The sequence below is a fragment of the Pteropus medius genome, unplaced genomic scaffold (assembly GCF_902729225.1).
Source record: "Pteropus medius unplaced genomic scaffold, Ma_sr-lr_union100, whole genome shotgun sequence".
Lineage (NCBI taxonomy): Eukaryota > Metazoa > Chordata > Mammalia > Chiroptera > Pteropodidae > Pteropus > Pteropus medius.
In genome coordinates this window covers 25,323,310-25,339,346 of record NW_024349802.1, presented here as the reverse complement: position 1 = coordinate 25,339,346, position 16,037 = coordinate 25,323,310, and the positions used below count along the sequence as shown (strand labels likewise).

Here is a 16,037-nt window from a genome sequence, read left to right as displayed (position 1 = left end):
CTCAAATGTTTGTCCATTTAAGAATCAGAGACTTGTTCATAAATGAAATTCCCTGCCCTCAACCTAAGAATTTTGACTTAAAATCTCCTGCATGAAGCCCTGGAATCTGCATTTTAAATGTCCCCTCAGATGGTGTAATACAGTCCTTACTCTGGGAACACTGCCTGAAAAATTCTATGCTCTGAGGGATTACCATTACAAGGGAGAAATAGCAGAAATAGTAAATACGCTTGTTATTTTTCTTTCTATGTATTCCCATTGTAATACATTCACAAATAGTTTAAAGTGGAATTATTTCATAAATAGAAGTATAATTTAATCTGTATGCAATTCCTTCTGCAGTGAGTGAAATCAAAATTATACATATATATTTTTTTTATCAGAAAATAAGGCTTAAACACAACGCTGCATTCAAACTAAGAAAAATAATTAACTCATACTCTCAAAGCAAAGTGAAGTTTCCAAAAATATCATGATTTATGATGTGGAGAGTAAAGTTCGAGAAATCAAAAGTAGAATATTTCTATTCTCCCACTGAACGTTTTGGGAGTAACGATTATTTAATATGCACCCATATTTGTTAGCAGGCATTCGGCACAGCTCCTGCGTGCGTCCAGGGACTTGCATCAAAAACTCTACAGAGGAGAAGGAGGGCAGTGGGTAAAGCACTCCAGCCCTTGGCGGGCAGTTCAGGCAGAAGAGAAACCCTCTGATGCCTCAGTGGACACACACATTTCCATACACCTGGATAAGAAAAAAATGGTACTTAGGTTTGCACTGTATCTTTTGGGGTAACTCCCGTGCTCCTCTGGCATTTTCAGGCTAATAGTATTTTATGAATAAAAATACCATATTTTTCCTTGGTGGCAAAGATGCGTGACTTGATTGCATGACCATTTAGTACCAACACTCTTTATCCTGTGAGATAATTTGAATCCAATTGACTTACAGCACACTCATTTTTTTTCCACCATGAATTTTTGAAATTCGATTACCTCGTAATTCATTTTACGAAGTTCTCCCACCATCATTCTCCCGTAGCATTTAATCTGTTTCAAATTTAAGTTTACAAGCAGCACCAAAGCTTTGATGGTCCCTTATTTATTAAGTGAAGATCAAAGGCTCTTTGCTTTTTTTAGTCTTTTACATCTGCAAGGGATGACATAACATTTCAGATGACAGTCATTCTTTCCACCAAAGAATTCGGCATGAGAATGCCTTCATTTTCAAGCATTTATGTCTAAGCTGAAACTTCTCCAAAGTATAAGCATGCTGCCATTACACATGGAATTTTATTCAGTATTCTATTTCAAGAACACCAGGAATTTAACACACCACTCTTTACTGCCACTAGATACTGCTTTGCCACTTTTCTTTGCACGAAGCCCTTTTCCTAGTAAGGCTGGCAACAGTTGTTATATTCCCAAATAGATCTTGTAGAGAAGGTGGCTTTTTGTTTTGTTATTTCTGTCTGACAAATAATCAACATAATTTTTTTATGTATTTTTTATTTTTTAAAATTAATTTTTTATGGTGACATTGGTTAACGAAATCCAATAAGTTTCAGCTGTACACTTGAACTGTAAGGTATATATATACACTGTGTTCACCTCCCATAGGTAGATTTCTTTCTGTCATCACATATTTGACCCTCTTTACCCCGTCTACCCCCTTCCTCCCTCCTCCCCTCTGGTAACCACTAGTCTATTGTCCATGTCCATGAGTCTCTGTTTGTCGTTTGTTTGTTGCTTTTAGGTTTATATCTCACATATAAGAGATATCATGTGATTTTCAACTTTTTCTGTCTGGCTTATTTCGCTTAGCATGATTATCTCGAGTTCTATCCATGTTGTCGCAAATGGCAGTATTTCATCTCTTCTTATGGCTGAGTAATATTCCATTGTATATATGTGCCACAACTTCTTTAGCCAATCATCTATCGTAGGACACTTTGGTTGTTTCCATGTCCTGGCCATTGTGAATAATGCTGCTATGAACATTGGTGTGCAAATATCTTTATAGATATGAGCTTTCAAGTCTTTGGGGTAAATACCCAGTAGAGGGATTGCTGGATCATATGGTAGGCCAATTCTCAGTTTTTCGAGGAACCTCCATACTGTTTTCCATAGTAGCTGTACCAATTTGCAGTCCCACCAGCAGTGTATGAGGGTTCCTGTTTCTCTGCATCCTCTCCAACATTTGTTATTCCTTGTCCTGTTGATTATAGCTATTCTAACAAGTGTGACATGGTAACTCATTATGGTTTTCATTTGCATTTCTCTAATTAATTGCTAGCGATGTTGAGCATCCTTTCATATATTCGTTGGCCATTTCATCAACATAATTAAAAGATGGATCACATATGGAGAGAAATATACAAAAGGCAAATAATTGCTGTCCCAAGCCAAATACATGAAGACTTAAAAGTTAGTGAGAAAAGGACAAAGAAACCAATAGAAAAGGGGGCAAAATATGAAGATGGGCAATCACAGAATAGGGAACTCAAATGGTTAATAAATGTGAAAGAATACTCAAATTCATCAATAATCAAGAAAATACAAAGTAAAACAAAATGCTGTTTTACTCATATCATACTAGCAAAAATTAAGAAGCTTAGTGAAACTTCATGTAGGCCACGACATAGAGAAGCAAGAATTTGAGTAAACTGCCAGTTAACACTGTAAGTTGGCACTAAAAATCTTGAACAATTGACAATACATTTGAAAAGTACACAGCCTATGACTGAGCAATTCTATTTCTAGGAATATATCCTAGAGAAACTGCACTTATCCACAAGGATATACATAGCATCGGTTGCAATAGTAATAATAACTGCTTGCAATAAACACCAAGAAGAAGCAAATATCCATCAGGTTGGTAAGGGAAAATTATGGTTACTGTTAAATGATACAATCTATGCTGCAGTTAAGAAAGTTAAAATCTATATCAATGAGGACATAGGAAATGACTGAAAAAAGTAAATTATAGGACATTATTTATATTTATATATATGTAAAGTGATATAAATCAATATTAATTATTAAATATATGTAAATAGTAAAAGTAAAAACCATGACATAAACCCTAAATTCCTGATTATAGATGCCTCTGAGGAAAGAAGAAAGGGGAATGAGACTGAAAGAGGGTCCACAGGGGACTTCGACTTCATAAGTGCTATTTTGATTTTCCTTAGGAAATAAAGCAAATAAAACAAAATATTAATATATTTCACTTGAGTGGATAGTACACTGGTTTTTGTTTTATCATTCTTTGTACTCTTTTTGTTTTTTAATTTTTAAAATATAGTAACAATATGTGAAATCTGGGAAAAAATAACTGCAGATAATAATGATAATCTTTTTAAACAGTGAGAATGCTGTGGAGGGGACTAGCCACTGTGCAGGTCTAGTGTCACAAAATGCAATGGTGATATTTACGAAGCATTCTGAGAAGTATTCAACACAAGGATTCAAAGACTATAAAAAAGAACTGAATATATCTCCCTCAGAGAAAATTGAAAGTAGTCGGGGAAACTTAAAATTTATAGACTAAAGATTTAAAAATTAAGTCCCCTATATTTTATAATTGATAATGAAAATAATTCCTACAATCTTAAGTTACAGATGGATTCTAAGTTCCTGAAAATTCAACTTCCTCCCACCATGCTATTCAACATATCAAATTATCTTGCTTTAAGCAACTTGTAATTTAAAGCAATTACTTTAAACTTGACTGAAATATACACAAATAAAATAGTACATTCCTTTAGGGCAGTCAAAAACTTCAACAGGTACAGCAGAATAACTTTTAGGAGTAAAGTAACTATAGGTAAAAATAAATAAATGAATAAATAAAACCATGCAACCCATTTAGTCTATCTGATTTATCAATCATGCTAGACATGACAACAGAGGATAGTTCTTTAAGAATAGTAATACAAGTATTACAGTAAATGGTGACTGACACTAGGCTTCAGCATTGGTGGGGACAGGAGGTGTGGGGATTATGGTTCCCATAATTCCCATAAGAGGGAATACAGGTCCTGTCTAAAAGGAAGCATAGCTACTAGTCTGGCTCAGCCAACTGCTGCCATTACAAACACACTGACATATTTAAAAAAGGTGCAAAACTGTGTGTGTAGAATAGTACAGTTTCTATAGTAATAGAAAGGGGGAGAAAAGTTTTGCTTATATTAAAAAAAAAAAAAGAGAGACCAGAATGAACCAAAATTAATAAATGTGGTTACTCACAAAGGTGGGGCAGGTGGGAGAATAGAGAACTGAGAGAGAACAGGGTTGGAAGCTTGCAGAATTCAGGGCTTCCACCTTATATTAGTTTTAACTTTGGAATTGTGTAAATGTTTTACCTATGAAAAAAATAAAGGAGAAAGAGACATCCAGCCCATAGTAATAATCTAACAGATGAATACTAAAAAGGGAGAGATGGGGTGTGAGAGCGCCAGCATGTCTGCCCTATGGCTCACTGCTGGCCTGCCCCACCCACCACCTGCACTGTTCTGTAGTCAGTCCTCCCAACCAAGAGAGGGAGCTGGTGAGGAAATTACCCACACAAGGAGTGAGAAAACCCATGCCAGTTATCTGTTATTACCAGCTTAGTCCTTAGTCATAAATATAGCTGCTCAAACATTTAAGGAATGGGAAACCAAGATGAATGTGAATTCTTTAATAAAACAGATGTCTAGAAAAGTTCTAATTAGTGCTCTTATAGAGAGGACATTACAATCATTAAACAAGCACAGCTGATATGAAGGAAAGCAATTCATAAATAGTTAACTATTAGAAATAATCATCAAAACAAAGAGCCAACCCAATAGGCATATATAAAAAACTTAAAGAAGAAACAAACATGGCTAATGAACATATAAAAAACTGTTTAGTCTCACAAGTAGTCAAGGGAATATAAGTTAAAACTAGATATTTTTCACCCATCAGGTTGGCAAAAATAGCACTACTATTTTAGTAATTATCTTAGTGCAGGCTGCAGTAACAAATTACAGACTGGGGGGCTTAAACAACAAACATTTCTCACAGTTGAGGAAGCTGGGAGTCCAAGATCAGGTTGAGTTCTTTGTGAATGCCCTCTCCCTTTTTCTGGTATATAAGTGGCCCTCTTCCCATACTGTTCTCAAGTGGTGGAAAGCAGAGAGAGGAAGCAAGCTTTCTGTCTCTTCTTATAAAGGCGTGAGAATTCCATTCATGAGGGCTCCACCTTCATGACCTAATTATCTCCCAAAGGCCCACCTCCTAGTAATATCATCACGCTGGGGGTTAGAATTTCAACATGAAATTTGGAGAGATGTAAACATCCAGCCCATAGTAGTAATCTAATGTTACATAAACAAATCACTACGAAAGCGTCTTAAAACTCAGTCTCATTTCTGTGCATTACAAATTTAGAATTGTTTTGGCTGTGCATATCCAACTTGGGGTGTGTCATTCTCATGAAGCTATAGTTACTGACTGGGGCTTAAGGGTCCATTTCTATGGCTGGCAAGTTGGTGATAGAGGTTGGAGAGAGCCCTTGGTTCCTCTCCACAGGCCTGCTTGAGGACCCGTGGCATGGAAATTGACTTCCTCAAGGGCAAACGAAGAAAGGCTTTTTATGACCAAACTTCAGAAGTACCACATGGTCACTTCCACTATTTCTATTGGACACACAGGCAAGCTCTAATTTCGTGTGGAAGCGACAGCATGAACACATGAAAGCCAGATGAGGCTCATTGGAGACTGGCTACCACAACTGCAATATGCAGTTTGGGCAAGAATGGGAGGAAATAGGTGTCCTGATGTACTATTGCTGGTGTGTACATTGGTGTACTTCACATAGAAGGCGATTTGAGAGTAGATAAGAATTAAAATGCACTTATCTTTGCATATATTCTATGTGTAATAAATTATGTATAAGAATGTTCAATACAGTAGTGTTTGCAATAACAAAAAAAGGGGGAAATACTTAAATATCTGTAAATAAGGAAATGGGTAAATAAAGGAATACTATGGAACAGTTAAAAAAAAATGTGGCCTATCTGTGACTGACCATAGAAAGACTTCTAAGTAAGACACATTAAGAAAATAAGAAAATGCACTTCCATTTACATAAAAAGAAATCAAATATATGAAAACTGATTTTGTGTGTATATACATGAATATTAAAATCTACAGGAAAGCTCTGGAAAGACACGTAAAAATTCTGGAAGTTACTTCTGAAAATGGTAAAATGTGGGAAGTTAAGGCAGCACTTTATAATATTATTTGAACTTTTAACAAAACTGGCTTTAATAATTTAAACATTTAAAACTGGTAAATAAGAGACAAACCCATACGACCTCTTACAGTATATATGGGATTTACTATTTAGACTTTATATTTATTTTAGCTCTACAGAGACCCTTTCTTGCTTACTTATGGATTTTTACTTGCTGCTACAATTTCTTTGATCTCAGGGCAAGTGAAAATTGAGAGCAAGGTCTCAACTTCTGAGTGTTTTTACTTGGGTTAGTATAAGGACTAAGGAATAACCCTGACATACAGGCACTAAAATACTGGCTCTCAGCCTGTCAGCTTCATCATCTGAAAAATGGGGATAAGATACACTACCTACTATACAATACCATTGTGATCAAATGAGATCCTGAAGTCATTGACACTTATTAGACACTCAAAAGTGGCCATTATTAGTTTAGGTCCATTCTAAATCTCTAATCAGAAATAAAGCACCGTTTTGGTCAATATAAAGATGTGACTGAATACATGCTAAGTGAAATAAAACCAATTAGGACTTGTGTTGGTTTACTCTTATTCTTTCCCCAAGAGTATTTAAGGAATACCTCCTGGATCACAGCTATTAGCTTATGAGCGTTATTAGCTCTGACTATAAAATCAAAACACAATTTATTGTGTTGTATAGGAACAAAACTTTTAAAAATTATTACACATATACCAAAGCATCCATATCTAATCGATCATCAAATTACAATATATTTATTCTCAAGAAAAGCTTAACTATAGTTAGAAAAATCATTCTAAAATCAATTTTAATATCTCCTCAAATAGAACATTACTATCAAAGTATCTATATTCACAAAACGCCTACTAAACCAGCAACCCACACAACAGGGCTATAATACTGTAACAGTGTACCTTGGTACAAGGAAAGACTGAGATGTATGTGAATTTTGCCTATGTCACTAATCTACTGAATTGTTTGGACAGGTCATTTAACTTCTTTGGATTTGAGTCTTTTCAGTGAAAAGTGAGAAGTCTGGGTTAAATGATCTCTAACAACCCTTCCTATGCCAAAAGTCTATGACAAAGTGTTCTTTAGCCCTCCCTAGTACAAGGTACTTTTCCTTGTAAATCGATCAAAGCATCAGATGTAGTTTTTTGTTCATCCTGAGAATGAGATTTTCAGCAAGGACTTACTTTAAAAAAACAGTGCAATAAAAAACAGACTGTAAAATTCATCATGATGGGATCTGACCTAAAACCAAGGCATAAATTCTTTTTAACAATGAGCAATGGCAGTAGAAGGCTAATCAATCACAGCATGTTTCAAGAACGTGGTAGTTTTCTTCAGTGCTTTACATTCACTCTTTAGTTACGACAGAGGATGTGCTTTTAAATGAGCTCCTATATGACTGCTATAAAAAGTGGACCCTAATATTAGTGCCAGTTTATTAAGTAGGTCTGTACTAACAGCCCATCTTTCCATTACTTTTGCCTTACCAGTTTACTGTCACTTAGCTTTACACATTATCGAGAACTATTTTGTCCCATACCTTCTGTACCATTTCCAAACTTTTATGTATAATAAAGTATCTATTAACATATATCAGAGTTGAAACTCTCATAAAATATATTTAAGTAAACTGTGCAACTACTTTTTCTCTTTAACAAATCAACACTATAAAAACAGACACCCGAACTCCAATAATTTTCTGCTTAAATCCACAGTAAGAATTAGAATGTATCTTTTTCACAGATAAAGTACATTCAGTGGCGTTCCCACATTTTTATTGCCATCTTTATAAAACTGCCTGTAGATCTTCCAGGTTTTCTCATGAGGGCTGGTTCACTTGATCATCTAAATATTCATGTGCCAATATTAAATAACACCAGACAGGTTAAGAATCAAGTTTCTCCAATTTTACGTATTTGGCCACTATACAATACTATGGTTAAGAGTCTGAAAATTCTAGAAAACTTTCTAATATTCAAACGTAGTAATAACTTTAGATGCACGAACTACTTTTTTTTGAAATGTAACTTTTTAGCAAGAAAGTGATCCTTAACTGAGTTTGACTACAATCAAAACATAAATATAAAAACTTTGTTTCAGGATCTTAGTACATATTTTATAATGCATATGAATGTTTTACTGAGTTACAGAGTGGGGATCTCTGAGGATGTACTTTTCTTGTATGAAGAGTTGAGAACGCACTTTGCAGAACGTCGCAAAGGCATTCAGAAGACAGGGGCCATGTCTTTTTCACCATTGCCTCCTTCACAGTGCTGTCACAATGCTTTTGCACACAAATGCTTAATAGTCGCTAAATTTAATTGAAGAGGTTATACGGAACACATACAAAAACCTCTTGTTGAGACAGCATATAAATACTATATAATGTAGTTAAATGGTTTCAAAGTCAAGATAGGTATTTTATTCAATGAGGTAGATAAAATACTCAAAAGTAAAGCATTTTCTGAAGTATCTATATATGGATTTATATCTTTGAATTCATGTGGTCAATGTTAAATCTTTCATAACTCTTGTCTATTCAAGCAGTTTTCAATGTTTAGCATACTTATCAAAGGTTTTTACTTAGGCAAAGTAACCACTAAAAAGATATAAAGCAAAATAATTCATTTTATTTCTTAAATGCTTATGTATTTTCAACCATAAAATTTTTCATGCATTATAACTTATGAGATACTACAGTTTCACATTTATTAAAAATTAAAAATTTTAGGAAAGCTAATTCAATTACTTATGAAGAAATGAATGGTTGATCAGAAAATATCAATTAGCTTAAGATTTTATCATAATCATGAATAGCATTTCATCATGAATACCTTTATTTCACTTTTAAAACCATACTTACGTCTTTTAGATTAAAACCTCAAATTGGGACAATAAGACTTTTTTTTCTAAATTATAGTCACATATGGAAGGGAGTTTTTAATTCAAGGTTTCATTACGGTCCATAGTATAAAGACATATTTTTATGAGGGTTACATGATGGATAGCCAGCAAAAGAAATATGCTAGCAGAAAGTAGTAAATTGCCATCTAAGCATGCACAGAACCAAGAGACTAATTTAGAACATGGTAAGTCCTTGATTATTGCCAGCTTTTCTATAATGTTCAGGTTCTCAAAGGTCACTGAATTTTATAATTATCTCCAAACAATTTTCTTCATGGTCATTTAAGCTTTGTCTAAACAGCTGGGTATGTTGCCAAGCAACAACACCATCTCCTCCATTTAATTCTGCTTCCAAAATAACTTCAGTGGCACCAGAAAAATCATGATAGGAACGAAGAGTTTTATCTGTTGGAAGAAAAAAAAATAACACTTTGCTTTTGGTAACTTAAAGAACAGATAGTTTACTTGTAGGTAAAAATCAACCCTTAAAAAATAAATACAAATTAATCTTCATGGAGGAAATGTGTCCTTTGAAACAAAGAAATGATTTTCCTCCTTCCATTTGTGTTTCACAATAAAAAAATTAAGCCCTTCTATTAGAATGAGGTTATACAGATTTTAATTTAAAAAAAATATTTTTACTGCAATATTATGAATAATTCTTGGGTAGGAAAAACTCGAAACTCTCTCTCAAATAAGTACAATTACTTTTTACATAGGATGTTAAATATACACTCACGATTAATTCTCCAGTCAAATGCTTACCGCCTGACAGTTCTAGTTGTGCTGTATCAGATCGCAATTTCCACTGTATTTTTCCAGTGTGAAAGGTTTGACTACTTGTTCTAATGGAAATATTATCTACTTTTAGGCCAACTGACCCACATTCAAACTTCCAGGAAATGTAAGCATTAGATGATCCTTCCTTTCGGGCTAAATACACCTACAAATGAGGAAAAAAGGAACTGTCAGAAATAATGAAATAGTGTAGAAAATTAATATAGTCAGTCTTATTGTCACAGGGTTCTATGTATAAATGGAATTTTTCCTCACTGAAAAGATTTTTACTGCTAACATTTTTTTAAAAAAAATTTTACTAGCAGTTTTACCTATAGCATCTTTTGCTTTGGAAGAAAGACATTACTTGAATACAGACAGCCCAATGAATACAGCCCTAAAGGGTTGCATGCTAAACAAATTTTGATAAATCATATTCTTTTTTAAATGAGTAGGTCCAGCTATTTAAAATGAACTTTATGATGAATCCTGCTGAAAATACAGAATCCTTTTAAATGCAATTATTCATTAATTTATCTTTTCAAAGTCTAGATTTTCAGATATACTTTCCTAGAATGATGGGCCATATTGTCTAAATCAAATACCTCAGTTACTGCTAAGTAATGGTCTAAAAGGTAATATTCATGCTTCCTTCACCATCAATGTTCCCTTACAACTTTAAATGTATATATACTATTTAAGGCATCCAAGTTTTACTGGCTGCTTCTAGCTCATGTCCTCTCATAGTATCACCTACACTCTTTAAGATGATGACATGAAAACTGACATCCACAGCTTTGGTCTTTCACAGATAACTCCATTCACCCAGGCTCAAACTCCTAAGGATCTGACTCTTTAATCGTAAATCCCTGATTTCCAAATTCCCCATAATAAGCTACGCATTTCTTTGAAATCCTGAAAAAGTCCCTTTCTTCATTTATACTGCACTTACCACTACAGCCACGACTTTATGCTCATCTTTCTGCAACTGCCTAATTAATGTTTTAAAAATCTCACTTCCCTCATATCATCTGCCTGGTCTAGAATGCACAGTGAGCACCTGGCTCCTGCATTAGATCCAAACTCTTAGCTTTCATGGTCCTCCAGAATTTAATCCCACCTTGAACTGCCAATATTCCCTTATTCAATTTATTTCAGGTGTACCTGTATGATCTAATTTAAGCAAGCCATAAGCTCTCTGGGGGGCATAGGTTCTGGATTCACAGAAGAATTTAATAAATAGTATTTAAGTATTAATTTGTATATGCACATACATATTCTTTTAGAAATGTCAAATTCACTTCTCAGGAGCAAATAGTTTGAAGTATCATATAAAACACATCTGCATGAAAATGTTCTACTCCATGTCTTTAGTTATCAAGTAAGAAATTAATCACTGCTAATGTTCTAATGATATTCTATTCTATTAGGCAATCTATAGATACTTTTTTTCCAGGTTAAATTGTCAGTTAATTTGAAAGTTTTTAAAATCAGTGAGCTGGAGATATAAAACAACAATCACTTTCCAAGGAAAAATATTTGAACTCCTTAAACTAAATATGTATAATCAACTACTGTTGTTCTGGATGACACACCTAGATGTATGGGACTGTCAACTTCTCCACGCAAGTTCAGGGCAACCTCACTATAACAACCTCTGATGCTCACATGTTAATACTACATGTTAAACTCCTCTTATAGGAGTTTGTGTAAGGAGAACCTGGGACTCAGGAATGCACCAATGCTCCCTTGGGAGCTGATTATTCCACCTATCCTAACTACTGGCTATCCATAGCTTAATTAGCCCTTCAAAGAAGAGGATAGTAAAGAGGATTATCTGGAAAAGATGAGCCAAACAGTGGGGTTACAGGAAGAAAGGTGGTTGGAAGAAACTAAAAGATAGGGGAAAAGTAATCTTAAGACAGAAATACATTCAAATTCATATCTCAGTATATATTTCTATATCATATAGATTTTCAGAGCTCAGTAGCTTCAAATGTCTCCCCAAAAGTGTGACTATAAAATATGATAGACTGAAGTCAGGTTAATTTCAAATTTCTAGCTTACCCCAAGAAATGTCTTAATTATACCATGTGGCTCTGGGCCAGAACTGTGGTTTCAACTGTCATAGAAGGTTTGTAATAGTCGCAGAACATGTCAGAGAATTGCTTGTTCTAAGACTTACATTTTTCAGTTCTAAAAGCACCAGCCTTTAAAATCTAAATAGTTAAATGATGGATCATCACTCAATTTTTAAGTGCTTAAATAAACGTTCAAATATACTATGAACAAATAAAAGGTCTCAGGCTAAATAATGATATATGGAGATAAAACAGGCTATATTAAAAATACATGTAATCTTTTTCACATAATATAAGCATTTTAACCAATTTAACTCAGCATTTTTAGAGGCAGTAGGAAATTAACAATAATATGTATACTCAGTTTGGTAATGTGAAATGCACCAAAACAACAGGATTTATATAAACTTCCATATGTGATCCTGCCTATGTATGATACCAACAGAATCAGTAATTATAATTTAGTAGAAAAATATACTATAAGCTCTCAAATATTCAATTGTTTGGTTGAGACAAAAAAAAAAACAACAAAAAAAGCATTTTTGTAACTGTTGAAGGTTCCTCACTTCTTGAAGTTCTGTTAGAAAATTTTTTGCCTGTTGGCTTTTTAAATCCATTGGTGTTATTATTGTATACAGTTCTACATGCATGGTTTTGCAATTTATGGGACTACTAAGAGGTGAGTGTTGCTACCCTTACTCTAGCAGCAGTGATATTAAAATCAGAAGTCAGAGAGATTTTCTCCTATGGACTGAAATCTGTATATAGCAGCCCTCAGTGCCCCACATGTAATTACCCCTCTTTGGCATCTATAAGGACACAATACTGGTGTGTCTGTGACTTAAGGTCTGTTATACGACTCACCATGTATACAAATAAAACTTGTCCTTTGAGTTGTGACTGTAATTACCTTTTTCAAGACCAAGAACAATTTTCATGTCAGTTTTATGTATTTTACATTCTACAGAATATCTTCCACTTAGAAATTTTCTGATTACTACATGCCAGGCTGGTTTGTCTGCTACTGTAGGTTCCTGGAGGTTTGGTTCGTACTGTGCTATTTGAAGTTTTCTCTAGTATGCTCTTAAAATTATTTTCAGCTTAGTCTACTAAGATTAGCTCTAATTACATTCACCATACGGAAGACACGCTGCAGTCAGTCATTCCTACAGCAGAGCGGTTGTATTTCAAGAGATTTTAGTTTAAATCTGGTAAACTGGTATTGCTCATGAATCTTATTTTTGGTTATTCTGTTTTATCACTGGCATCAAACATGAATCACTGTCAGTCCGCATTATAATCTTTCTATACTATGCTTCCGATTTTTTCCATTTGAGGCCTCTGGAATTACCTCTGGACCACTAGTGTGATCATGTCCTTCCTCTGCCTGAACTCTTATGATTCTCTATTATGTAACTGCAAGGTAATCAAAGTCTCCGGGCCTGACAACGTTCACCTCTCTAGTCTCATTTCCAACTATTCTTCCCCATATTCCCTACTTACTCTTCCCTGGATACACTAGATGTTTCTCATGTCAGTGCTTTTGTACATGCTATTTCTAATGCCCCAGAACATGGTCCCCTTCTACATCCTGTCCCCGTCAGGAGAAACTCTCCCTCTGCCCACTCCAAAAGCCGACTCATGTATAACTTCTTCTGCAAGGCCTTCTCTCAAAAGACAGTGCTGCCTTCTATATGCTTCTAGCACTTATCTTACTAATCTGTTAAACAGCTGGTCCACTCATCTTTCCCCTTCACTAGCCTATGCTCACCTTGAGGCTCGCCTCTTAATTCAACATTACGTCCTAAGTGCCAAACACGTCTGACAATATATATGCCTGCTGAATGACTACATGAGTCAATTCTTGACATGATGCCAGGCACCAAAAAGTGACTCTAGCGACAAAGAGAATGACAAACTGCTCAAAACTGCAAAGTATCTAAGAACATCCAAAGCACACAGTCTGAATGAAGACAGGGTTTACTATGGTGCTCTATTACAGCCCTAGAGTGATGGAGAACTTACGCCATATACAATCATTCTTTCTTACATTCACCAAACTTTACTAAACATTTATTATATATCAGACACTATCATAGATCTATGAATACTATAGAATACAAAAAGACAGCCTCTGTCCGGGAAATATTTACAATCTAGCCAATGAGAGACAAATAATCTCCCCTCACAAATATTTGTTAAATAAATGTCATGAAGGAGAAGTACATGGTGCAGTATGTCAATAAAAGGGGAAATGGATCCGGTTAGCTGGGACTTGAGGAAGTGAAGCTTAAGCCCAGTTCTAAGGATAAGTTAATCTAACAGACGAATTAAGTAAAGGAGGTCCTGTGGGGAGGGCAGCAGGGCAGTGCAGCTGCAATACAGAGAGTAAGGGGAAAGCATGGCGCAAGGTGAAGCCAGAGAAAAGGCAAGGGCCAGACTCAGAAGGACAAGGCTGTACCCTAACAGTATTCAGTGATGACTGCAGTTTTGAAAATGTTTTTCTGGCTACAAAATGGAGAACATCTTCAAAGGCACCAGGGCAGATGCGGAGAGTCTACTGAGGAAGCAATTAACATCACTTTGATCAAGGTGTTATCACTTGCCTACTAAAAGGTATACCTGTTTTCTTGCTTTAGCTTTTTATATTCCTTTCAAATCCACACCTTGCTGAACAATGTTTTTGCTAACTAGTAAAATTTAGTAAGTCCCTGTGCTCCAGGGAGGCTACTTCTTCAAGAGAGTGAGACTCTGTTCTAAATACCTGAGAGCAGGATGCACATGAACTGCATCCTGATTCCAGGTTGGAGATTGCTGAATAAAGGTGTGGTGAGAAATAGGCTTCTTCTATTTGGTGAACCTAGAAAATCCCTAATTGGGGACATGCTAGTATAGAACTAAAAATACTGATTTAGGTGGAATATTCATGTATTAATGGCAATATATTACTTTTGAGTTATTAGTCCCTACAAGTGTAATTAAGATTCTAGTATTTTTCTTCATTTGGCACTAAATATTGTAACTGAAAATTGATTCGGTTAGCTTCTAAAATAATGATGCCTTTCATAAAAACATATCAAGGCATAAACTTTATTTGAGTAAGGGCCTGATTTTTATTTAATGGCCTTTGCATCTCATTTACATTATTTGACTCTTTCTCATACAATACACCCTCTCTGACCACAATACTCTATTTAGAAATCTCAAACTATGCCATGTACTCCATGCTCTTCCCCTGCTATTCCCTTGCCTTATGAACACCTACTCATTCTTCAGCGTCCAGCTCAAATGTCACCTGCTCTGTGGAGCTTTGCCCAACTCCCACAGCCTGAGCTAATTACTCCCTCCTCGGTGTTTCCATAGCAATGTGTTGATATCCTTATTATAGCACTCTTCATCATGGTTAAGATGACTGTTTATGCTTCAGTTTCCCCTGTTAGATTTTGAGAGCAAAAACCATAACCTCATCTTTTTATGCATGTAGCTGAGAACAACGCTTAGCACAACAGACACTAAGTAAATGTTGGCTGATGAAGCAAAGAGTGAATAACACAAAGAAAAAATAAGCCATACAACAGACCTGTTTCTCAGAAAAATCACATCTTCTACAGAACAGTTTTTTCTCCATTATTACCTTCTACATTAATACTGCTGGTTAGGAAGAAAGGCATGCTTTTTCTTCAGTTCAGCAACTATAGACTAGTTCTTAGATAAGTAACAAATTTATCCTATCCTGCTTTCTGTTCAGAGGAATTTTTTGGATAAGAATAGACTTCTAGAAGAAGTTCAGTATCGCTCATCAATTATATAATCACAGGTAGAGATACCAACAGAGATTCAAATTTTGAAATTTTATCTTCTTTATTTTTTATGCCCTTCTTTAACTACAGAAGAAAATTCCTAAATCCACAATTTTAATAATGCTATAAGTTATTCTTGGTTTAGTACAAAAAGATCACCAAGGTAAGTTTTAGAACAAAATCTTATGATTGGGAAAAAAAAAAAAGCTGGGACCTC

At 35.0% G+C, this 16,037-nt stretch overlaps 1 protein-coding gene across 4 annotated transcripts in view; it reads right to left on the bottom strand.

Annotated features, from left to right (window-relative positions):
- Positions 1-9,037: 9,037 nt before the first annotated feature.
- Positions 9,038-16,037, bottom strand: part of NGLY1 (N-glycanase 1) — a 50,956-nt gene continuing 43,956 nt past the window's right edge. For 3 of the 4 annotated variants that reach the window (XM_039836732.1, XM_039836730.1, XM_039836731.1), the window contains 2 exons: positions 9,928-10,105; positions 9,038-9,567 (listed from right to left, as the gene is read on the bottom strand). In XM_039836732.1, the coding sequence (XP_039692666.1) occupies positions 9,392-9,567; positions 9,928-10,105 (354 nt within the window). In that variant the 3' untranslated portion in view covers positions 9,038-9,391. The remainder of the gene's footprint in view (positions 9,568-9,927; positions 10,106-16,037) is intronic. The other variant, XM_039836733.1, reaches the window with a different exon arrangement.